The sequence below is a fragment of the Balaenoptera musculus genome, chromosome 16 (genome assembly GCF_009873245.2).
Source record: "Balaenoptera musculus isolate JJ_BM4_2016_0621 chromosome 16, mBalMus1.pri.v3, whole genome shotgun sequence".
Taxonomy (NCBI): domain Eukaryota; kingdom Metazoa; phylum Chordata; class Mammalia; order Artiodactyla; family Balaenopteridae; genus Balaenoptera; species Balaenoptera musculus.
Genome location: NC_045800.1, coordinates 9,144,977 through 9,168,974, shown reverse-complemented (window position 1 = coordinate 9,168,974; position 23,998 = coordinate 9,144,977). Strand labels below are relative to the sequence as shown.

General features: G+C 47.6%; 1 protein-coding gene across 1 annotated transcript; it reads left to right on the top strand.

The window, feature by feature from the left end:
• Positions 1–1,666: 1,666 nt before the first annotated feature.
• On the top strand, positions 1,667–23,871 carry LOC118882885 (deleted in malignant brain tumors 1 protein-like). The gene is given in 11 exon segments (XM_036829255.1): positions 1,667–2,495; positions 5,828–6,045; positions 6,786–7,091; positions 10,173–10,256; positions 10,856–11,192; positions 12,892–12,965; positions 13,746–13,886; positions 14,596–14,886; positions 18,033–18,091; positions 20,363–20,745; positions 23,580–23,871. Coding segments are annotated over 11 exon segments (2,394 nt in total). The 5' UTR covers positions 1,667–2,286.
• The last annotated feature ends 127 nt before the right edge of the window (positions 23,872–23,998 follow it).

Sequence of the window (23,998 nt, the reverse complement as noted above, 5' to 3'; positions counted from 1 at the left end):
ATCTCTGCAAAGTGAATAAGAAATTTAACCTCGGGACTCCCCTGGTGGTGCAGTGGTTAAGAATCCGCCTGCCAATGCAGGGGACATGGGTTCGATCCCTGGTCTGGGAAGATCCCACATGCTGTGGAGTAGCTAAGCCTGTGCGCCACAACTACTGAGCCTGCGCTCTAGAGCCCGCGAGCTACAACTACTGAGCCCAAGTGCCACAACTACTGAAGCCCATGCACCTAGAGCCCGTGCTCCGCAACAAGAGAAACCACTGCAATGAGAAGCCCGCGCACCACAACAAAGAGTAGCCCCCGCTCGCCACAACTGGAGAAAGCCCGTGCGTAGCAATGAAGACCCAACACAGCAATAAATAAATAAATAAATTTATATTTAAAAAAAAAAATCTAACCTCTGTCTGGACCCAGGCACAGGTGGACAGTGACGTAGACACTGGAATCACCCAGCGAGCTTTAAAAACTTCCGATGCTCAAACTGCACCCCAGACCAGTCACATCAGCACTTCTGGGGTCCAGCCAGTCATCAGTGATATTTAAAGCTTCCTATGTGATTCCAACATGCAGCCAAGGCTGAGAACTAGGGGCTTGGTCAACGAGCTAAAAGTCACATTTCCCAAATGGAATGGCATCTGAAACTCTCCTCTCTGGACAACAGATCATGGAGGGGCAGGAAGGGACTGAAAGAGGATGGTCCCATCACAGTGGCTGAGAAGAGGGTTGATACAGAGAGGAAGGAGGAAAGGTTTACCTCTCAGGGATACGAATTAAGAGAGCGAAAGCATGCAAGTCAACAAAGAAGCACTGAATGTCGAACTCTCCCAGTGGGTAGAAAGCAGATTGGGGAAGTGAAAACATTTGGGGCTCCTCTGTGGGCCTCCTGGCTTAGCCAACAGAGCAGGAATAGAGAAAGGTACACCTTCTTCAGGTAACCTACTCAAAGTCGAGGTGCAGCAGTGACCTCCCAACTCAGATTCCTGCTGGATCAGAGCACCTACGGTCCTGCCTCCTGCATCTGCCTGCCTCTCCAGGACAAGTTCTCAGCCGCTTGCTTCCCTGCTCACTGGCACCCCGGGCCCCACGCATCCTCTTCCCAGCCTTACCCAGTGACGGTGCCACTCTCTGCCCTCAGTGGTGGCCTGGGCCGGGGAGAGTTGGGGTCAGGGGTGCTCCTTGCAGTGTTTGGGGGCCAGGCGAGGTGGCTAGCAGCTGTCCCTACCCTGGGCTGGCCCCACTATGGTGCATTTGGAGGGACACGCATTGGGAGCCTCTTAGCCACTCCAGTCCAGGTTCCGAGGGCGTCCCAGGTGGAAGCTGCCATCCCTTGCAGGTTGCCCTTCTGGTGTGGGTTGCAGAGGCAGACCTATGGGAAGGGGCCCATCTTACTTCATTGGAATACTTGTCCAACCTACCTTTCCCCACCATGGCTCTCAGCTTTCCGGGTTTGAAAGCTGCATTGTCCCTCTGCATTTTGGCACCTGATAAATTTCTACAGGCACTGTGGCATGTTCATAAGCCCCGATGTTACTGTAGGTGATGCCTTATGACTGGTCAGTCTCAGGACAGCCCTTGGGTTGGTGGATCCCAGCACAGAAGAGAAAACAAATCATGAGACTGTGCGTTGTCTGTGATTTCCTGGTGAATCACTGAAAGAAGGGGAGAGGTTGTATCTCAGATCAGGGAGAAAAGAGGAATGAGTGTGTCCACACCATATATTAAGATTCAAGAGTAGTAGCAGCTTCATTCATTTGTACTTAGGTATTGATATAAGGTGATGTTATCGTGCTAAGCTCTTTCCTGATTTTTTTGGTTCTGATTTTTGCAGCTGCCATTCCCCAAGCGCCTATCCCACAAGGTAACTCTCTTCCACTGAAAGTATAACCTGTAAAGGGTGGAATCATGGTGATAATTCATAAAAGTAGAATAGACGTCTGTTGTCCTGCCTGCATGAGGGGAAGGAAGTGGTGGGACGGAGCCCTCACAAGTAGATCGATTGTCTGCATCTTAGTTGGGCTGGTTTGCATGACAGGAAGCTGGGGAGAGCAGTAAGGACGTGTCACTGGACACCCCACACCTGCCATGTACATATCCAATCCATTTCCAGCCTCACCTACAGTCTTAGGGTCCTACCTACCTGTCACACATCTTTCCTCCTCCCTCACTCCCTCTCAGGGTACAGCCACACACCAGCCAAGCCGCAACCATGTCTACACCAGCATGATCCCTTCCCATTTTGTGATTCACTTTTGAGCTTGCTGGAATTCTGGATTCTATACTCGAGAAAATGCAAGTTGCATGCCTGAAGAATCCAGCCCCGGCTCTCTCGTTTGTTTTCACAGGAGGAAGTCACTTTTGTGGGGGAGTCATTTCAAGTCTGTCGGGCTCCTTCTACAGTCCTTGGTATCCAACAAACTAGCCCAGTGACGTGGAGCGTGTCTGGGTGATACACCTGGCTGAGAAGTTCCACGTAGAGCTGACAATCCCCAGCCTGAAGTAAGCAGCTTTGCTTTTCCCTGCATCAAAGGCCAGACCGGATTTGAAACCATGCTTTCCCCAAGAGGTCGCTTTTCCAAGTGTCTGAGTCATTTCAGCTGCTGTAACAAAACTGTAATAGACTGGGTATCTTAATAAACAACAGAAGTTTATTTTCTCACAGTTCTGCAGGCTGGAAAGTCCAAGATCAGTATACCAGCAGATTCGGTATCTGCTGAGGACCTGCTCCCGGGTTCATAGATGGCCGTCTTTCACTATAACCTCACGTGGTGAAAGGGACCGGGAACTTTCTCAGCCCTCTTTACAAGGACACTAATCCCATCATGAGGGCTCTGCCTTCATAACCTAATCACTTCCTAAAGGCCCCACCTCCTAATACTATCATATTGAAGGTTAGGTTTCAACATATGAATTTCGAGGGGATAGACATTCAGCCTACAGCACCATGTGACAAATCCTTTCACATATTAGGTGAAAATTGGTCTGGTCATCTGAGCTCAGAAAGTCTTAGCTTAGAAAGTGCAATTGGAGAAGACCCCACGAGCATCCCTGACACCTGCCTTGGAGGGAGCCTCAGCTGGGGTGACCCACACGTGAGGACCTCGCCCCTCCACTCTCAGCCAGCTCCATTTGGGACACAGCCTCTTCCTCTGGCTGAACCCTAAACTGTTCTTCTTCATTACCATTTTCTGATCTTTATTCTTCCCTCTGGTGCTACACAAATCTTTTTCCTCTTCCCTTCAAGAATTTCTATCATGTTCCTACTAAGATTTTTCTTCTGCATATTAAATAGCCTCTGTTCATTCATTCCTCGTATCATGTACATTGTGCTTCCTACTCTTTCTCCAACCATCACCCATTTTTAAAGGAATTCATCCCATTGTAATGCATATTTATATCCATGTATATATACATATATATCTGTACACACATACATATACAGGAGTAACTTTTTAATGAAAATATTACTTTTCCTGATAATGTTTAACCCTGGTTTCATCTTTCTACACTGGGTCATGTCTGGCTCATTCTGTCTTCCTAACACTGTCACACAGCCTGTCCCAGACCTCTGCCACTGCTTTCTGTCTGTGTTCATTGGCCACAGCAGTCAAGGATGTGACGGTTAAATGCTGCCTTCAAATGTAATGGGTCGGCTGTGGAGTGTTAGTTTTACCTGATGCCTAAATTTCCTTTAGAATGGGGAGGACATGACTAAAATCAGGGAGTGTTATGTATTATGAGCAAAGTGTATTTATCATTCATTCATTCATTCCACACATTTATTTGCTGAAAACAATGTGAGAAGATTTGGCATCATATATTTCAAATCTATGAACTTCACAGTTCTAATGTTTTGGGGCATAGAGTATCATTTTATCGTTTCTGGAAAACGGTTATTACAGACAGCTGTAATGACCCGTAGCCCCACAGTCTCAAGGTTAGCCTTCCAACACGAATTTCCTACTATAATTTCAGAGCTCACCAATCAAGGACTGTTTAGTGTGTTGCCTGGAGGCTGAGCTTAGTTGCTGATTTTTGGAGTTTGACATTTTTAAGTCTGAATTTATTGATATTTGCTTTTTGTTTCTTAGGACATAAAATTAGTTGTTATTTGCTCCAGTGAATCTCAACTGGGAATAACTGTACCTCCCCACAGGATGTTTCGTTGTGTCTGGAGACATTTTTTTACTGTCTCAATTGGGGGTACGCCGTTGTCGTATAGTGGGTAGAGGCCAGGGATGCTGTTAAGTGTCCTACAATTCGCAATACAGCCCCCCACAGTAGAGAGTTATCCATCCCCAGTGTCAGTGGTGCTGAGACTGAGACATCCACAATGAAAATGTGAGGTATGCACTGCAGTGTCGCCTGTTATTGCCACACTACCGTCACCTTCCACACAAATATTATCACTTTTCCCTAATTTAAAAATGAGTTATTTTGGGCTTCCCTGGTGGCGCAGTGGTTGAGAATCTGCCTGCTAATGCAGGGGACACGGGTTCGAGCCCTGGTCTGGGAGGATCCCACATGCCGCGGAGCAACTGGGCCCGTGAGCCACAACTGCTGAGCCTGCACGTCTGGAGCCTGTGCCCCGCAACGGGAGGGGCCGCGATAGTGAAAGGCCCGCGCACCGCAATGAAGAGTGGCCCCCACTTGCCGCAACTAGAGAAAGCCCTCACACCAAAACTAAGAGACCCAACACAGTCATAAATAAATAAATTAAATAAATAAAGTATTAAAAAAAAAACAAAAAAAACCAAAACTAATCTAAAAAAAAAAAATGAGTTATTTTGAGCTACTTGGCTCTTATTTCATTGAAACAGATGTGTTCTGCAACAAACAGCTTTTCAAATTCAGTAGTTTGCATACAAATGTCATTGTGCCCATTGTGTATATTATGCAATGAGCACAGACAAGGCATGCGTCAAAGGCCACTGACTGTTGTTTAAATGCAAATGTGCACGTTACATTTTTATCGTGTTAGATAAATGTTGATGTTCTTTAATGTATATTTATTGACCCCACTTTCTGCAGGCCCTGGTCTAGGAATGGGTTTATGATGCCAAAAAAGACAAACAAGGTCTCTACCCTCATGGAGTTTACATTCTAGATGGGGAGACAAGTAGTACTCGAATAAACCAATAACTCAGTGGACAACTTCAGTTAGTGATAAGTTGATAAGTGCTATCAAGAAAAATAAAATACATACTTGGTAACAAGGCAGAGAGCGAAAGGGGCGAAGACAGCTTTAGATACGATGCCAGGGACAGCTTCTCTGATCATCCAGGTTAGACAAAACATGCCAGGAAAACACTTGGTTTGAACTGGGCAGTTTGGGGCATTGGAGGGAAGAGTCTTAGTCAACAGGCCCTCAAAACTTTTACAGCTGTCACCATTTCTTCCTGCTCTGGGTCTTGTTGAGAGTTCCACTCAGTGAGACCCTAGTGGACACTCTCCACCACCATAGGGAGTGGCAGAATTTGAATAAAGAGTCAGTGGATATCCTGGAGACACTTGAGGCAGAGAGGAAGATGGTGGGACACGCTGAAAGCCAAGATACCAGTTGTGGCCGCAGCAGGGCGGGGAGGGGTGCTGAAATAGACCAGGAGAGACATGACGAGAGGCTGACTGGCCTGGACCAGTCCCGACAGGGAGGGACAGGAGGGCAGACTCAGGCAGTAACTGAGGGGTCAAGTCCACTAGTGAGCTGTGTGGTTGGAAGGAGGGGCAGGAGTGCCTGCAGTTTCTGGCTGGATATGATGCAAAATTTGACTCTATGTGAGACATTTCTGCAGATTTCCTTGGGGACCTTAACTCTGCCTTCACCTCCTCAGATTAGAGGACATCTGTGGGTGACCTTACGACTTCATCGAAGTGTTCGATGGACAGCAGGTTGCCTCGCTCTCCATGGGCAGATTCTGTGGCGGGGCAGGGCTCACGTCCGGCTCCTCGTCAAACATCCTGACCGCAGTGTTCAGAAGCGACGCCACGCTCACCAGCACAGGGTTCCTTGCCCCGTACAATGCCATTCAGCAGGACGAAAGGGAGAGTGGTGGGTATCCTAATAGGGACCTCAGAGGGAAGTCAGATGTAATTTGCGTCCTTTCCCTTTAAGAGAGGAGATGCTTTCTAAATCCGACCTGCGGGGTCCACCTGCATTACTGACATCCTGAGTGACATCACTCTGACACTGACAGCACCCTGCCCACCCCTCCCCCTGCTCTGTCCCTCACTGTCATCTTCCTCCACCAAGACGTCCCCCTGAAGAGACAGACGGCTGAGTCTCGTATCTTGCCGTGACCACGTGTGCAGGGCGAGAACCCAAACAACAGCCTCCTTCTCCAAAGGAAACGGAAATGCAGTAGAGCAAATCCTTCTGGAGCAAAACTATCTCAAACTACAACTACCAGCCCACCTGCTTCCAGCCGAATTCTATGCAGAAACCATCCAGAACGCATACTCATACAGGCCTCTGAGCTTCTGCAGCAAGCTATGGGGAACATTCCACAGCCCTCGGAGGATAATGCTTAGGGTGACCGTATAACTTATCCTTCAGTCAGGGTACTTTTGAGAGTTTAAAAGAGACTCTAAAATAATTAATGGGCATTAACTGACCTACAGCAGTCATAAACCAGAACCATTCCTGGCAAATCAAGACATAGGGTCCAACAGCCTAATATGGGGAAACGTGCCCATCTGAGAATCCTGGGCATTCTCTATCTGAGCGGAAGGGCCTGAGCAGAGACGGGGGACAGCACCACAGCTCAGGAGCCTCTGTTCTCCTGCCCCCAGACGCGGCCCTGAGACTGGGGGACGGCAGTCACAGGTGTGAGGGCCGGGTGGAGGCCCTCTACAATGGCACCTGGGGCACCGCGTGTGACGACAGCTGGGACCTGAGGGACGCCAGGGTCGTGTGCCGGCAGCTTGGCTGTGGCGCGGCCTTGTCAGCCCCGGCACAGAGCTACTTTGGTGGAGGCACTGGCCACGTCATGCTGGACGATGTGCAGCGCACGGAGAATGAAGCCAGGCTGCGGCAGTGCACGCACAACGGCTGCTTCTCCCACAGCTGCAGACACCCAGCCGGCGTCGTCTGCTCAGGTGGGCCCCCCCGGGACACAGCACACCTCAGGGAGAGCCTTACCCCCCGGCAGCCTCTGGGAAGGGAGACGTCAATTACTCAGAAAGGGGCTGTGGGCTTCAAGCCATCTTTTCAAGTCAATTTGCTTAAGAGGTAGTTTTCTTTCTCTTCAGTTGTCGTGTCTGTAAAATGCTCAAGGTCCCACCTTAAAAGCTGTGGTGATTAAATGGGGGGTTTGTATCGCCAGACAGCCCATTCCTGGATAGACAGGCCACGGCGTTGGTGACAATCCACTCTCTCCTCAATGGGAATAGCAGCCGGTGTCCAAAGAGTGCTTAACACAAGCCAGGCTCTGTGCTAAAACCAGTGCATTCCTGGTCTCATTTAATCTTCACAGTCTCAAATAAGGTAGAGACTACCAGCATCCTCATTTGATTGACAAGGCAGCAGAGGCAGAGCCTAGATCACACACAGGCCCGTCCCCTAAGGTGCTGTGTGAAAGACTGAGCCCAGCTCTGTTGCTAAAGTTCCTTCAGCCCCATAACTGACCCAAAGTAAGGAAATGCCATGTTTTCAAATTTAGTGCTTCTAGCAACTAGATGAGCCATCACGAGCCTGGAAAGCACAGTGTGCTCCCTCACCCGGTGGGCACTGAGGCTGCCAGTGTCTAGCCAGCATCGATGGGTTTTAGTGCCACACTCCTAACTGCCCAGAGCAGAATGTGTTTGACACACACACACACACACACACACACACAAAAGCTTGATTCCTTTTGTGAATTGTGTGGCTGTCTAACTCAGTCCATCTCTTATTCTCTCCTCTGTCTTGGAATAGGTATTGATGGCAATCCAAAAGTGGGACTAACAGGTATTGCTCTTCCAAACATTTCAACCCATTGCCAGGTCCCTGGTATAGGTGAATCCTAGCTACTTTGTAATCCTGTAATTGTGCCACAGTCTAATTAAATTATCACTTGTTAATTAAAAAGAGCAATGCAGCCCATTAGCGTTAGCAAAATGGTGGGTCTTGGAGGGGGGCAGCAGAGGGTGGGGAGAGAGGTCAGGGGGAAGGAAAATTCAGATTCATCAGAAATGGAATCTCTGGCCACTGGGATTCCCTGAATCAGTATCCGCCGTGAGCAAGGGCTAACTGCCTGCAGCGGTGATCATGCTATAGGTGCCGCAGGGAGCAAGGAAATTGCAATGGAATGGAATGGAATGGAATGGAATGGAATGGAATGGAATGGAATGGAATGGAATGGAATGGAATAGAATAGAAAAGAAACCCAGGGTCAGCCCTCAACAAGTTGTATCAAACTGCACCTGTTTGCACACTTGGTGTCTAAATATCCAAACTCTTGCAGTGTCAGTCATCTCTGTCCACTGCAGCACAGAGTAATCACAGCTCTGCATGTCAATATTTTTGAGTATTTTAAGGGTTATTCTGAATAAAAGTTCTTGCTCACAGTATCATTTTTTTCTCTGTGTATTTTCATAGGCTCGACTGGTGACAGCCGCCCTACAGTACTTCAGCTTTATTTAAACACTTCACGTGGTTTTATATTTGCTTTCTTTTCAGTTTTAGCACTTCCAGCAACCAGATGGAACCCTTTCTTCCTTTTACATATGAGAAGCTCCAGCACAGAGAACCCTTTAAAAATTCCACTTCAAATCCAATGTTTCAGCCATAAAGTGGATGCTTTAAGTAATCTTGGTCTTGATTTCAGCTAGAATTTGGATATAACACAATGAGGGGTCTTCTAATACAGTCTGTTCCGTGACCACACAGTAATGCTGTACTGAGCAAGGAGCCTTTGGTTTGCATTGTCTTTGCATCTTTTTCAAGTAAAATGCATGCTCAGACCTATCTGTGCATATGGGTTCATAGAGCCCTCTCAACCTTATGTCACGATCATTTCTCCTCACAAAAACCCTATAAGCTTGACAGGACACACGTAACGATCTTATCTGACAAAGAGTAACATGGGAAACTCCAAAAGCCTCCAAAGCTCTTTTTTGTAGTTACGGGCCAAAGCAGCTCTAGAACAAATTCTCCTTAGCCTCTTCTCACCCCACCCGCTCTTGACCCCTCTAAAAAACCAGCAGAGGTCGGTGCCCCCTTCCAATGGAATTTCTTCACTGTTTCTTGCAGATGAAAATTTCCATTGTGGCGGTTTGCTCACAGATAGTTCGGGCTCTTTCTCCAGCCCTTGGTATCCTAAAAAATACCCCACAAATGTGGTGTGTGCCTGGGACATACAAGTGGATAGCAGGGCTCATGTCAAACTTACCTTCGAAGTGATGAAGTGAGTAAATATCTCCTACTTTTACTATCCTCTTTACTTGGTTATACTGCCTGCTACCACCCTTCTCCCCCCCCCAAAAAAACCCCAAATTCCATAGTCTTATGTGCACTGAGGAGAATCCTGGTTGCATTCTTATAGTAGTGCTAGATTGGAAACAATCTAATTGCCCATCAATAGGGGTTCAGTTAAACAGATTTTGGTACATTTATATATTGCTGTCACACATGTAGGGTGTATTTCTGTGAAATGATCTGCAAGATCATGGCCAATAGTACGGGGACTGACAGTTGTGCATAGACTATCTCTGGAAGGAAACAAATAGGAACTGTTCGTTGTAGCTGCTTCTGGGAAGGGGACTAATCAGAGGTGGGAGAAAAGTTGCTTTGCACCATGTACCCATCAATATCACTTAAACTATATTCCTTGTGCTTGTAATGCATATTCAGAAAATACAATTGAATGAAAACTTTAAAAAAATAAAAGACTTTTAGAATCAGGAGGATACGTACTGCCTGCCCCAGTGGGGTCATGGCTTCCTCCGACGTGTGTGAAGAGATGTAGGTTTCAGACAGCTTTTCCAGAGCCCTTCCCGAACCAACCTGGGCAGTGCTTCCTGGCGTAAAAACCAACGGATTGATCTGAACACTATCATGACTTCACAGATTGGAAAACTTCTATGGCTGTCCATACGACTTCATCGAAATCTCTGATGGCCCACAAAGCGAATCTTTTTCGCTCGGGAGGTACTGTTCCGGCCCAACCCCAATATTTACCTCCTCTGCAAATCACCTGACAGTGGTCTTCCACAGCGACGCCATCGTCACCAGCGTCGGCTTTTCTGCATCCTACGAGTCCCTTGTGCAAGACGAGAACCATACTGGTAGGTTCCCGGGTCATCCTAGCCCCTGGCCATGGTTGGTAATGACAGTGAGGGTGGACGGCCGACTCTGTGATCAGGGAAAGGGGTCCCGAACTCCTTAGTTTACCCTCCAGATCTGACTAGAGAAAGTGGTTGAACACCCAGCACTGCTGTGAAACCACGCGTCCACATACATCTTCTGAGGGCAGAGCACACGACGCTGTGTGAGAGGGGTACTTGGCTGATGCTGTTCAGTCTCTGAGCCTGTTGCATTCGGAACACCTGCCTAAAGGATGCTGTTCCTGACCAAGGGCAGCAGGTGCCAGTGTCCCCGAGCTTGGTGCTTCCCACGTCACACAGGATGCCCGGGGGCCTCTTTGGATCTCTGTAAAGTAGACAATCCTGTCTGGCAAAGAGCTTTAACGAAACACCCCCCCACACACACCCCGAAATCACAGTAACCTGAGAGATGAAACCCGAAGTACCTTTGCAGGCACTTTAACCCACCTTAGTTCCCTCCCCAGAATGAGAAGGCAGCCCTCGAAAGCTGGTCAGCTCAGAGGAGATGCCCAGCTCTTCCCTGAAGGCAGAGCAGTGACCCGAGCATGTCTGTGTCCCAGATGTGGCACTCAGGCTGGCCAACGGCAGCCAGAGGTGTGAGGGCCGCGTGGAGCTGCACTTCAACGGCAGCTGGGGTACCATGTGTGACGATAGCTGGGACCTGCAGGACGCCGAGGTGGTGTGCAGGCAGCTGGCCTGCGGCGGGGCGGGGTCTGCCCCCAGGAGGGCGAGATTCGGCCGAGGCCTGGGCCCCATCACCCCAGATGACGTGGACTGCGTGGGGACCGAAGCCAGGCTGTGGCAGTGTCTGCACAGCGGCTGGTTCTCCCACAACTGTGGCCACCACGAGGATGCTGGCATCGTCTGCTCAAGTGGGCCTGATGCCGAGGCCGGGGGGTGGGCGAATAACATTCCTGCCCTATGAGTCTTCACCCAACTGTACTTAAAGCCGCGGGGAAGTCCTGGACAGTCCCTGTGTCAGTTTCCCAAGCTTCAGCCCTTCAGCCCTGCACGGTCCCCGCCATATGCACCTACTACCCACACTAGAATTTTCCGAATACTTTCCATCAGCTCTTCTTTTTTCACTGAAGTGAATTCATTTTACAAGGAAATTTTATATCACCACCATGAATGGAGGGTCAGGATCACTTGCCATGAAGAGGAAATACATAAAAATAAATACAATGGCAATAAAACAAAGTTAAAATGTTTACAAATAAACAGTGAACTATCTAATCAGTTCATACCCATGTATATCTGAAAATATCCTTAAGCAGAATGGAACTAAGTGTAAACTTTTATATTTTAATGCAATGAATTAGTGACTCTTAAACTAGCAGATGTGCTACCTCAGATTATCTCACAGCCCACCAATGATGAGTGATGCCTTTGGGAACCATCTCTTTGGTTCAAACCATCCCCCCACAGCACCCTGCAATTTTTACAGGTAACCAGAGATGCTCTGAAAGTCTCAGAGCTGAGAGCCCAGCTCCTAGCCCAGGGTCCTTATTCTCCAGTTTTATCCCAGTTGAGTCTCTGCAGATAAATTCAGTAGTTGGAGTAAAAAGCCCCCCTTTATCTCCACATCCTTCTGGGTCTGGCTGGGAAGAGGCAAACTGGTTTATCAGCTAGACTGGCTGCAACGACCTGAGAAAGGATGAAAGGCCAAGAGGGAGGGGGAGGTGCTGGAAGGTTCTGAGAGGAGGAGAGAAGTGAAGGGGCAGAATCAACGTTCTCAGCAAAGCAAGAGCCAAAGCCATCAGAGGGCAGGCCTGGGGGCCTACAGAGCAGGGAGGTTTGGAGCCAGGGGGTGGGGCAGAGGCAATGGAAAGGTCATGGCCCAGCTCCACTGCCCACTCTGGGGCCCATCTGCTCCTTCCCAATGCTGACCTTGCCAGTGGTATGTCCTTGAGACGTACGTGGTCCTGCCCTTTACAAACTGACATTTACTCTGGGAGGCAAGACCCACACACCCACAAAGAATTACAAAACCAAACCAACTGGCAAGACAGGTGCTCCACACAAGGTGACCACCATTGTGGCCTCCATTTGCCCCCCAGAAAATCCCACAAAAATGACATTGCAGTGTCTGACAGTGACAGAAATGAACTAGGACATCTGGACATCATAGCCATGGCAACTCAGGGCCATTCTCGGATGCCCAGATTGGGTACAGTTTCTCCCCCAAACAAGACATAGAGTGTATATGTCTTACATTCCGCACGGCTTGTGGGATCTTAGTTCCCTGGACAAGGGATCCATCCCAGGCCCTGGCAGTGAAAGCACCGAATCCTAACCACTTGACCACAAGGGAATCCCAAGACATATACCCTTCTGTTTCCAACAAGCAAGTCTACCCCTTGGGTTTAAGAAGAACTAAGGGACATAACCTGCCCTCTCCTTTTGATTTATGTTTCTCGTAGCCTCCCTGCCTTCCTTAACGCCATCAGCTGCTGTGAGTGACCCAGTTTCAGGTAATTGCAGCGGTTCTGAATTGAGTAGCTATAACTTGCCTCGGCAGAGTTACCCTGGGCGGCAGGGTTGGATTTAGGAACCAAATGCCCTGGGTTTGTTGTCCTGGCTTCACCTTTGCTAGCTGTGGGACCTTGAAGAAATCTCTGAACTTCTTCATGCCTCGGTTTCCACCTCTGGCCAAGGAGGAGGAGGAGGGTAAGAGCACCTGCCCCGTAAAGCCGTGCTGGGGCTTGGTGGATCCCTCTTAGTAGAGTGGGAAGGGCGGTGCTCGTGGGGCGCACCATTCAGATGTCAGTTAGTACCTTCTGCCCCCACTTCTCCCACGGCCCTGCAGGGATTTGTCTCTGGGTACTGCCTTCTGCTTGCCAGAACTGTAAAGAATGAAGGAGCAGAAATCACCACTTTTTTAGTTTTTCCCTGACTCTGTGATTGGCCCAATAGTTGTCACATTTCAAATTAGGTCAGCTGCTTTTTTTAAATGTTTTTAAGAATAAAATAAAATATGCTGCGAAGAGTTAGAAAAAAAGAGAAATGACCCCAAACCTTCAAATGAAGCACCAGGGTAGGTTATACTGAACAGCAGTGAGCCCCAGAGGATGCTTGTTGACTTTATAATGTATCTATTTTAAAAAAATCCATCCAACCCCCATGCTTTGATTTTATTGAGCTTGTATGAGTTGGCTTGAATCCCTGTAGACACGCCAGTTGGGTGATGGAAGGAGTACTCCCCACAGAGAAAGAACTCAGGAAGGGAATCAACTTAGAATCAGAAAGTAGATAATCCACAAGGCAGGGAACCCACCAACCACTGACTGAGAGTTAAGTATGTTTGACCCTTAATTAGGTTGTTGAATAATTATTTTTCTTTCACTTTCTGTCTGTCCTTAGCCTCTTTTCCAAAGCCAACAGGGGTGCCCACACCAACAGGTAATCTTTCCCTCTCGCTTCGGTTGCCTTCCCTTTGTGGAGTTTTAGCTCGGAAAAACCCCAGCATTACTGTGGGAGAAAACGGCCCTGCCGGAAGTGCCTTCCTCCGCAGCCTCAGGCCGCACAAAAGGCTGCTGCTGGAGGGGCCTGATGATGTCCAGGTTCACCTAGAAAATCCGTGGCTGAAAAGTGAGGGGAAAGAGCTGTGAGATGCAAGACTGGCTTGTGGGGACTGGTTCGGAAGCCGGCGCCCAGGAAGGCTGGGATGGGAGTACCCAGCTGACCTCACATCTTCACCCGGTCCTGCTGGGAGCTACCCTTGGCTGTGTTCTAAGCATATGCAGTCTCGACTCTTTTTTGTAGCACTGCCCTTTGACCGTGGGGACCAGCCTGTAATGACTGCCCTTTATACTTCCCAGAGCGTCTTCACATGTGGTGACACATGATCCTGGGAATAACACAGATAGGAATTATCGTTCTTGTCACTTGATCGATGCGTGCAAGGCACACAGAGAATCTTACACACACGTACACACACCAGTTAGTGTGTGCATGATAGCTTCTCATGAAAAATCCAAAAAACCCTGTGAGTGCCAGAACCCGAGACTTCACAACACACAGTGAAAGAGAAGGGGCAGCTATGCAGGAATGCAGGGCTCTGGGCCAGCTGGCTAAGGAGCAAAACCATTTCTTAACCAGTTGTAACCTCGAAAAACACAGAGTAATACCCAGGGCAAAATTAAACAGAATGAAATAAAGGAGGGAGTAGATTTGTTATTATCCATGGTCAGTGCACAATTTTCAGGAGATACTGGCTCTTCTGGTGGCCTCTCTGGATGAGCCTTGATGGAGGTCATTGTTTGGAATGTCCACCAAGGTCTGGGCCTGTGGCTGGCAGGTGGGTCGAGCTGGTGTGAGGGCCGAGTGGAGATCTACCACGCCGACACCTGGGGTACTGTGTGTGATGACAGCTGGTCCATCGAGGATGCCCACGTGGTCTGCAGACAGCTTGGCTGTGGTCCAGCCATGTCTGCCCTCCCGGGGGCCAGCTTCAGCCCCAGGGCCGGCAGCATCCTTCTGGACAATGTCAACTGCATAGGCAGCGAGTCCTCACTGGGGCAGTGCCCTCACAGCGGCTGGTTCACCCACAACTGCAGGCACCACGAAGACGCTGGCGTCATCTGCTCAAGTGAGTACAGGTGGCTTCTGGGCCAGGCGTGGGGCTGCCCAGGCCAAGCCTGGAATTTGCACGTAGAGTCTGGAATGCCTTCATGCCTTAAACCTTCCCCCGTGTTCAGGACGGCAGATTTCTGTTCTAACTCTGAAAAATATGCCAGCTGTTTAATATATGGGAGGACGCCATCCAACTTGAGCGCCTGCAAAGGTTAATCAGTTGTAAAATAAAGAAAATAGGGACTTCCCTGGTGGTGCAGTGGATAAGACTTTGCGCTCCCAATGCAGGGGACTGGGGTTCGATTCCTGGTCAGGAAACTAGATCCCACATGCATGCTACAACTAAGATTTTGAGTGATGTAATTATCCGAGGAGTTTCCTGTGTGACTTTGGATTTAATAATTTGACAAATAGAGTGTTAGAGGTTTATTTAGGGGGAGGACAATAAAGAAGATATTCTCCCCTACTCCAGGTGTTGAAGCAATTAAGAAATAAAACATCAGAGTCAACACCAAAAGATGGCCTTTATTACTGATAAAGCTGTGTGGGAAGGCAACTCTTCATACAAGAGACAAATGGACTTTTCACCCCCCCTCCTCACCTTCAGTCTAGATCTTGGGATCTATACGCCACCTAGGGAAAGTTTCAGTCTGCAGAGCTTACCCTTTCCTGGGTCACTGCCCCCCACCCATTTGAGGGAAGACAGTGGAAAGCAAGTCTCCCATTTACAGAATCTTTGTTAGATGAGCCCCGTACAGTGGAGAAACTTGGACCAATTGTTGTTGTCCTCTGAACAAGTAACCTCCACCTCCAAGAGGAGAAGTAAAGGGTGGGCAAGAGGAATGGTGACCCAACGAGTAGAGGGGTGGCCTGGGGGCAGTGGAGGATCTGGAGACGCCCTGCCATAGCCCCTGTCTCAAAAGTAGAACGACAAGCCAAATCAGTCATACGGATCTATGATGGCCATTTTTATGTCTCCTGTATCTTACAGAAACATGTACGCCTGATATGGCTGTCTTATTGCCATCTTGTTATTTTTGTTCATCTGCAGCTTCAATGTCAACCACTGTGACCTCCACACCAGGTAGAACACTGTCTACTGTCCCATAAGTGCCTCTTCTTGGAGTTCCATTTATCAGACTAGGCTGTTCCATGGATATTTTGTCCCCAACACAGCCTCAGTAAAAACAGAAACCAGGATTTTTCAACACTGGTATTTAAGTTTCTTCTTCTCTTTTTCTACAGATCTCTCTTCAACTTCAGCAGAAATGACCTCTCCATCTGGTAAAGGCTCTCTCATTGTGGTGTTTAGATTAATGAGACTAGCTTCTTACTTGTCATGTTCTGTTTAGAAAATGAGCCACTTAACGCCCATTTTGACTACAAAGTAAACCCCAATGAAAAGACACATGGAAGTGTCCTTTCTCTCGTTTTTAAGTGTCCTGTTCTCTTTGTTCATACACAGATTTGTCCTCAACTTCAGCAGAAGTGGACACCCCTTCTGGTAATGTTTTCTGCCTGTCATATTTCTTCAAGTTAAATACGATCAACTCCCCCTCTTTCTATTTAACAGGTGAACATATACACTGAATATTTTGTCTATGTAATAAGCCCCAATGTAAACAGAAGTCCCAGCATCCTTTTCACAGAAATGAAGCTTCATGTTCTCCTCATTCATCCACAGACACAGGAGTGGTCCCTCTGCTAGGGAACACCTTCTGCTTGTTGCACTGGTCTTAGTCAGGTGTGCCCAAGAGAGGCGAGGGCTGGGGGTCCACACCTCCACCTGCTTGGCCATGTGTGTTATGAGTCAAGTGATGCTTTGACCCATCCAGCACACCCAAACGCACCCACTAGAGGACCAGGTTGTGATATTGTCGGTTTTACCCATTCACTCTTCTGTTTCAACCACACTGTTGTTGAAAAAAACATTCCATCTTCTTTTCACTAATACTTGAGTTTGATCCTTCTTTGTTTGCAGATACAACTCCCACTTCAAGAGAAGCGCCTTCTTTACCAGGTATCTCTCTGCTCTTTGTAGTAACTCTGGTGAGAGACTTTCTGAAAGAGTCCATCCAAGAGTAAACACTTCCTGTTTCCCCAGCAGAGGTCAGGAGAGAGGAGAGGAGAGGCCGGGGAGGTTCCAAGCCACTCCCCCATCACTGGCTATGATTCTGAACATCGTGAAGGCAGGTGCAGGGACAGGATAAATAGGATAAAATAGCGTCAAATGTCAATTCTGGGGGAGACCTTAGCAATGACCTACACCAGTCAAGGTTAACATGCAAGTGAATGGCCTAGGGAACTTGTCAAAATGCAGATTGTGATTCAGTGGCTCCAGGTGGGGCCTGAATTCTGCATTTCTCACAGGCTATCAGGTGATGCCCACACTCCTGGTCACGGACCACATTCAAGGAATAAGATGCTGAACCACCACCATTTTGTTTTGGAGGAAAATGAGGCCCAAAGAAGGAAGAGACTTGCTTAAGGTCACTCTCTTAGCTCGGGCTGCCATAACTAAACACCACAGATTGCATGGCTTAAACTACAGAAATTTATTTTCTCACAATTCTGGAGTCTGGAAGTCCAAGATCAAGGTGACAGCAGAGGTGGTATCTGGTGAGGGCTCTTTGCTTGGGTTGGAGAAGGCCACCTTCTCACTGTGTGCTCACAGGGCCCTTCCTCAGTGCCTGCCAGCAGAGAGAGGAAGAGTGTGCTGGTGTCTCTTCTTATAAGGACACCAATCTTATCAGATCAGGGCCACAACTTTATGACCTCATTTATCCTTAATTCCTACCTTAGAGGCCCCATCACCAAATATAGCCATACTGGGGTTTAGGGCCTCAACATACGAATTTTGAGGGGACACAATTCAGTCTATAGCAGTCACAGAGCTAAAGCACAGGGCAAAGCTGGGTCTCTCAACTCCGAACCGAGGTTCTTTTTGCTCCCAGGCTTTGCTGATGAATCCGTCTATGTGAGTCCCCCCAAATCCCTGTGGTAATGATCTTTTCAAGGCCTGCTGCTTGCTTCTATTTTATTTATTTTCTTTCTTTTCAATTCCTGGTTACATTGAAGACATACGAGGTAAAACTCAATGAAACCAAAGTTCAGGACTTTCTTTTCGCTTATATTTAAATGATGAGCTGGGTCGCCCCCAAGTCACAGGGCGCTACCTGATCTTCAACATTCCCTATGGCCGCTGTGGCACCGTCCAAGAGGTATGAAACTGACAAGGTGGTGGTACCCTTCTGTGGATGGAGGCCAAAAAGAGAGGATTGGAAAATTCAACCACCCATTAAAAACCTGGATAGGGACAGAGGAAAGGCACAAGCCATGACTTTGTTTCTGAGTTCAGTGAGACCTGGAGCAGCTCACTAATTTGTCTAAACTGTCCTTCCTTTTGGGAATTTGGGATACATACTGAATTTGGAATCCATAGTAACAAGTGCAGACTGCTGATGGACTGATGGATGGGTGGATGGATGGATGGATAGCTGGATGCTATTCTCTTAGCTGCAAAGCCAAAGCATTTTTTACAACATGTTTTTTTATTCGGCGTTAGTGCACACCCACCATGTGCAAGCTATAGTGTTGAGCGTGGGGGAAGGCAGACTGACTGCCATATTTCTAACCAGGTTCCGAGCTATATTTCCCAATGTAGAAAGCAAATACTAGGATACTTATGTATAATGAAATGAATATGTTTATTTCATTTTCCTTAACCACCTACTTATTTCACAAAACAGTATCACTGAAGTTAAGGAAACAAGTATACCAAAGATGTAGGAAGAGTGTATAACCACAAAATCATTTTTGTAGATACATTTAACAATGTAACATGTTCCAAAGCAAGATCCCTATGCTATTCATCTATTCTTTCACATCCCTGTTTAGACACATGCCAAAAAAAACCAAAACAAAAATACTTGATATTTTTGGAGGTTGAATTCATTCAAACCATCTGCATGATGCTAAATAACCACTTCAACTCCATATTTCACATTTTGTCTCTTTGGTTGTGCAGACCATGGTCATTCTTATCCTTTTTGCTCTAAAAATTCTAGTTTTTATCTCAGAGGTTTCTGCCCCAGAAACCATGCTGGAACCCCCCCAGTGCCTGGGAGAAGAGAAGGCCCCAGACATTTCCAGGCCAGCAGGGAGAACCCTGCAGCTGTCCTCTCTGGCCTTGGCTGGCCCAGCTCCCCCTGCAAACCTCATGTGCTGACCACAGCGCTGGGGCCAGAGGACATAGAAGTCAGGAACCACCTGCAGTGGTGACCTGCCCCAGGCCACCTATGGGAAAAACACCACTATAAAAAGGTCTTGTATCTGATTTCAGAGTCAGTGAATGAACAACCTTTTAGGTGCTGAGGACACAGCAGCCAACAAGACCGACAGGGCCACAGGTCCATGGCTCTTACATTCGAGAGAAGGGAGACAGGCACTGGATAAACACACAAATGAGAGTCCTTTATAGTGAAAAGGGTTAAGAAGACAATCAAATAAGGAAGAGGCTAGAAAATGCTTTGGGGTGCCACTTTGAATAGGGTGGTCAAAGAGCCGAGGCCTGAACAAAGAGCTGGAGCCAAGTACAGAGGAACAGGAGGAGGGCCCCAGGCAGGGGTCAGCCAGTGCAGAGCCCCCAAGGCAACAGCCAGCTTGGAGAGCTCGAGGGAGAGACTCAGGCCCAGGAGCCACGGGAAGCCCAGAGTTCGGTTGGAAGTGGGCAGGGCCATGTGGTCCTGGAGTTTAGCTTTCCTTCTAAGCTGTGTATTCTCAACAAGGGTGACATCCCCTTCAAGGGGGAAGAGAGATATTGGTTCTTAGGAGCAAAAAAAGGAAAACAAGGCAGACCAGTGAGAAACACTGCTGTAAGCTGACAGGGCAGTCCTTGCAGGGTTTCAAGGCAGACTGTCACTGGATCTGAGTTGCACAGGCCAAGGCTTCCTTGAACGTCCCTGGGCAGAGTGAGGCTCTGGCGACCCCCCAGGCTCCAGGAAGGAGGCTGCCAGAGGCAGTGGCCCCTGCTCATCAGCCTTCAGCACCCCCTTGGCCCCTTCAAGTCATGTTGGATTTAAAGGAACATGGCTGAGAGCGAAGGTCAGCAGGGCCAGGCCCATAGCTCACAGGGAGCCAGGGTTGATCTGGGGTCAAGAGCAGGGAGGAGCAGTGGAAGAATTCAGCAGCCAGCGTGGACCTCCCAACCCACTTCACATCCCACAGCCTGGCCCTCATGGGAGGGAAGACAGGAGTCCAGACTCACACACTAGGGGCTCGCTGTATGCACCCCAAACTCCCAAAAACAAGGACATAAGGTCACCCATCATGGCCTTAGGTACCTGCAAGGTCATGCCTGCGGCCTCATGCCCTCCAGCTTCTCAGCAAACTGGCTCCAAGTGGGGGGCATGAAGCAGAGGTCTCTGCTCATGAAGAAAGTGCTTGTCAGGGAGCCAGGAGCACTGGCCACCAACTTGCCTCTCTCCTCCCAGGAAAGCCTCGGCTCTCTCAGCTACTCCAACTCCATCAGAGGCCGAACACAGGGCCACCGTGGCCAAGACACTGTACGGCACAAAGTGCCTCAGCTCAAGTTCACCTGCAAGGTGGACGGCCCATTAGCAGTTGAAATTGTCCCTGGGGCTGACGTCCCAAGGGAGAATGCCAGCTACGATGTGTCCTTATCATTTCTCGAGTTGCCCACGTCCCAGCACGTGGGGAGCATGCGGCCGCACTACACCAGCCAGAGGAAAGAGGTCTTCCTCCAGGTCACACTCCATAGCCCCAATCCCTGCCTGTGGCTCTTTGTGGATACCTGTGTGGCTTCTCCAGATCCTGGTGATTTTACAACTGTCAAGTACGATTTGATCCGACAAGGGTAAGGAAAATAGAAGGCCCTCGCTGGTTGACTATTATATTTACGTGGCATTCTTTTGGGAACCTGTGGCTTCTTAACTGGTAGTCCTAAATCATAACATTGTGCGGAGAGTCCTCATCATGCCCCAGAAGCAGAGCCCGGGCCCTCACCATCCCGCTCATCCTAGCTGGGGACAAATAATCATAGGAAGTCTAGACAACTTCCCTTAAATCCCCAAAGAGTCCTGGGCAGAACCCTTGCTGTCTCAGACTCTGCTGTCTCATCCCAGCCTTTCATACCCATGCCCCCCTTCTCTTTAAGTTTTATAACTGTATTACATTCCCCATTCCTCAGGATATTTGGCCTACACTGATGGGCTGGTGGGTTACCCCAGGCTAAGCTCTTATAGTGATGAGATTTATTCTGGTGCCTTTGGTTAAACAAAGGATTTGACAAGTTAGAACTCTGACAGGTTGTTTGCCTTTATAGCTCCCATGTCCCCCAACCAGGGCAAAATGCTTATGGATGGGTAATTGGCAACCAGTGTGAAGATAACAAAACCCATCACTTACTGATGGCAGCTGCAGAGTAGTGAGAGCCACAGCAGCCTAAAGCCCATGAGAAGCATCGTGGTGCCTGTTTCCAAAAAGCTGGTGAGGGGCAAGAGGCAGCACCTTCCAGAGGCAGTGTGAGCCATGGTGCGGGAGGTGCACAGATGTGGCACTAAGCTGCACTGAGTCAGAGTGAGAAAGCTCTTCCCTTTTCAATTCTCCCTTTTCAAAATATATCAAGGAGAGGGAGTTCCCTGGAGGTCCAGTGGTTAAGAATCAGCACTTTCACTGCCATGGCCCAGGTTCAACCCCTGGTCAGGACACTAAGATCCTGCAAGCCACGTGGCACAGCCAAAAAAATATTATATACATATAGGAGAGAGGCTGGAATTTAACAACTGACATACTCTTCTTCTGCTTATTTTAGGTTTAATTTGCTCTTCTTTCTCTCGTTTCCTAAGGTGGAAGCTTAGATTATTGATTTTACATCTTTCTTCTTTCAAATACATTAACTTAATGCTATAAATTTCCCTCTACACATTGCTTTAGCTGCATCCCACAAATTCTGGTAAATTGTATATTCATTTTCACTTCGTTTGAAATATTTAATTTCTCTTGAGACTTTTTCTTTGATCTTTGGGTTACTTGGTGTTGTTTAATTTCCAAATATTTAGGAATTTTCCAGCAACCTTTCTGTTATTGATTTCTAGATTAATCCCAAAGTGATCTGAAGATGCATTTTCTGTGATTCCTATTCTTTTAAATTTGTTATGGTGTTTTTTTATGGTCCAGAATGTAGTCTATCTTGGTGAATGTTCCATGTGGGCTGAAGAATGTGTATTATGCTGTTGTTGAAGTGTTCTATAAATGTCAATTAGGTCTAGCTGATTGTTGGTGCTGTTTGGGTCATCTGTATCTTTCCTGATTTTCTGCCTGCTGGACCTGTCAATTAGTGACAGAATGGTGTTAAAGTCTCCAACTATAATAATGGATTTGTTGATTTCTCTTTGCAGTTCTATCAGTTTTTGCCTCATATATTTTGATGTTTTATTGTTTGCTGCATATACATTAAGGATTGCTACATCTTCTTGGAGGACTGATTCCCCCTTCATCATTATGTAATGCCCCTCTTCATCTCTAATAATTATCCTCGCCCTGAAGTCTGTTATGTCTGAAATTAATGTAGCTAATCCAGCTTTCTTTTGATTGGTATTAGCATGGTAAATCTTTCTCTATCCCTTTACTGTTAATTAATCTTTATCTTTATATTTAAAGTGGGTTTCTTATAGCCAGTATATAGTTGGACCTTGGTTTCATTTTATCTACTCTGGCAGTCTCTGTCTTTAAATTGGTATATTTAGTCCATTCATGTTTAAAGTGATTATTGATATAGTTGGATTAAAATCTACCATCTTAGTAACTGTTTTCTACCTGTTGCATTTGTTCTTTGTTTCTCCCCCCACTCTACTTTTGCTGCCTTCTCTGGTTTCTGTTTTTTTTTTTTTTGGCTGCATTGGGTCTTCGTTGCTGTGTGTGGGTTTTCTCTAGTTGCGGCGAGCGGGGGCCACTCTTCGTTGCGCTGCGCGGGCTTCTCATTGTGGTGGCTTCTCTCGTTGCAGAGCACAGGCTCTAGGCGCACGGGCTCAGTAGTTGTGGCTCACAGGCTCTAGAGCACAGGCTCAGTAGTTGTGGCACATGGGCTTAGTTGCTTTGCGGCATGTGGGATCTTCCTGGACCAGGGATCGAACCAGTGTCCCCTGCATTGGCAGGCGGATTCCCAACCACCGCACCACCAGGGAAGTCCCTTCTCTGGTTTTAATACAACATTTTATATGCTGGTTTTAACTGAGCATTTTATATTATTCCATTTCATCTCCTCTCTTGATATATCATTTACTTCTTTCCTTAAGTTTTTCAGTAGTTGCACTAGGGTTTACAAAATACATTTTAAAATAATTGAAGTTCACCTTCAAATAATGCAGCCACCACCTTTAATCTCCCCTTTTGAAAAAAGTAGAGTAGGAAACAGCTCTAGCTATAATTTAATTACTTTGTCTTGTTTTTATTTTATTTTACAGTTCCCTTCTGTTTCTGGCCAAGAATGGTGGTTTGGCCAGGAATGGTGGTTTTTCTCCTCATGGTAGTATTATAAAGTTTTTTAATAAATGAAAGGAAGAGTGGGTTGTGGGGAGAACTCCAGTTGAAATTCAAAGGTCTGTGTCCAAGCCTGATTATTTGAGCCAGAATTAATTCACACCATGCTTTAAGTTAATCCTCTTGGCCTGGGGTTTTTCTTGCCATCAGGTGCATCAAAGACAATACTTATGTCAACCTCCACTCCCGAGAGAAGAACATAGCCCAGTTCAAGTTCAACGTCTTCAGCTTTCTCACCAGCTATGATGTGATCTATATGCAGTGTAAAGTTGCCATGTGCAAAGTGGAGGACCACGCCTCCCGCTTCTCCCAGGGCTGTGCAGGGCAGAGTAAGAGGGGCACAGGCCCCATGGAGGCCACAGTAGAGCACACTGAGTATTTCCAAATGGTGGGGCCACTGGAGATCCACAAAGGAACTGATCGAAGAAAGACCTTTGTGTGATTTCTCCAAGTTTCACGTCAATCTGTTAGAAATTAGAAGTAAATTCTATTTCTGCTCAGCAAAATAGTAAGTTTGACAAATCTGAGGTTGTCCATGTAGAGACAGGTAAAAGAAATAGCTTGGGCGG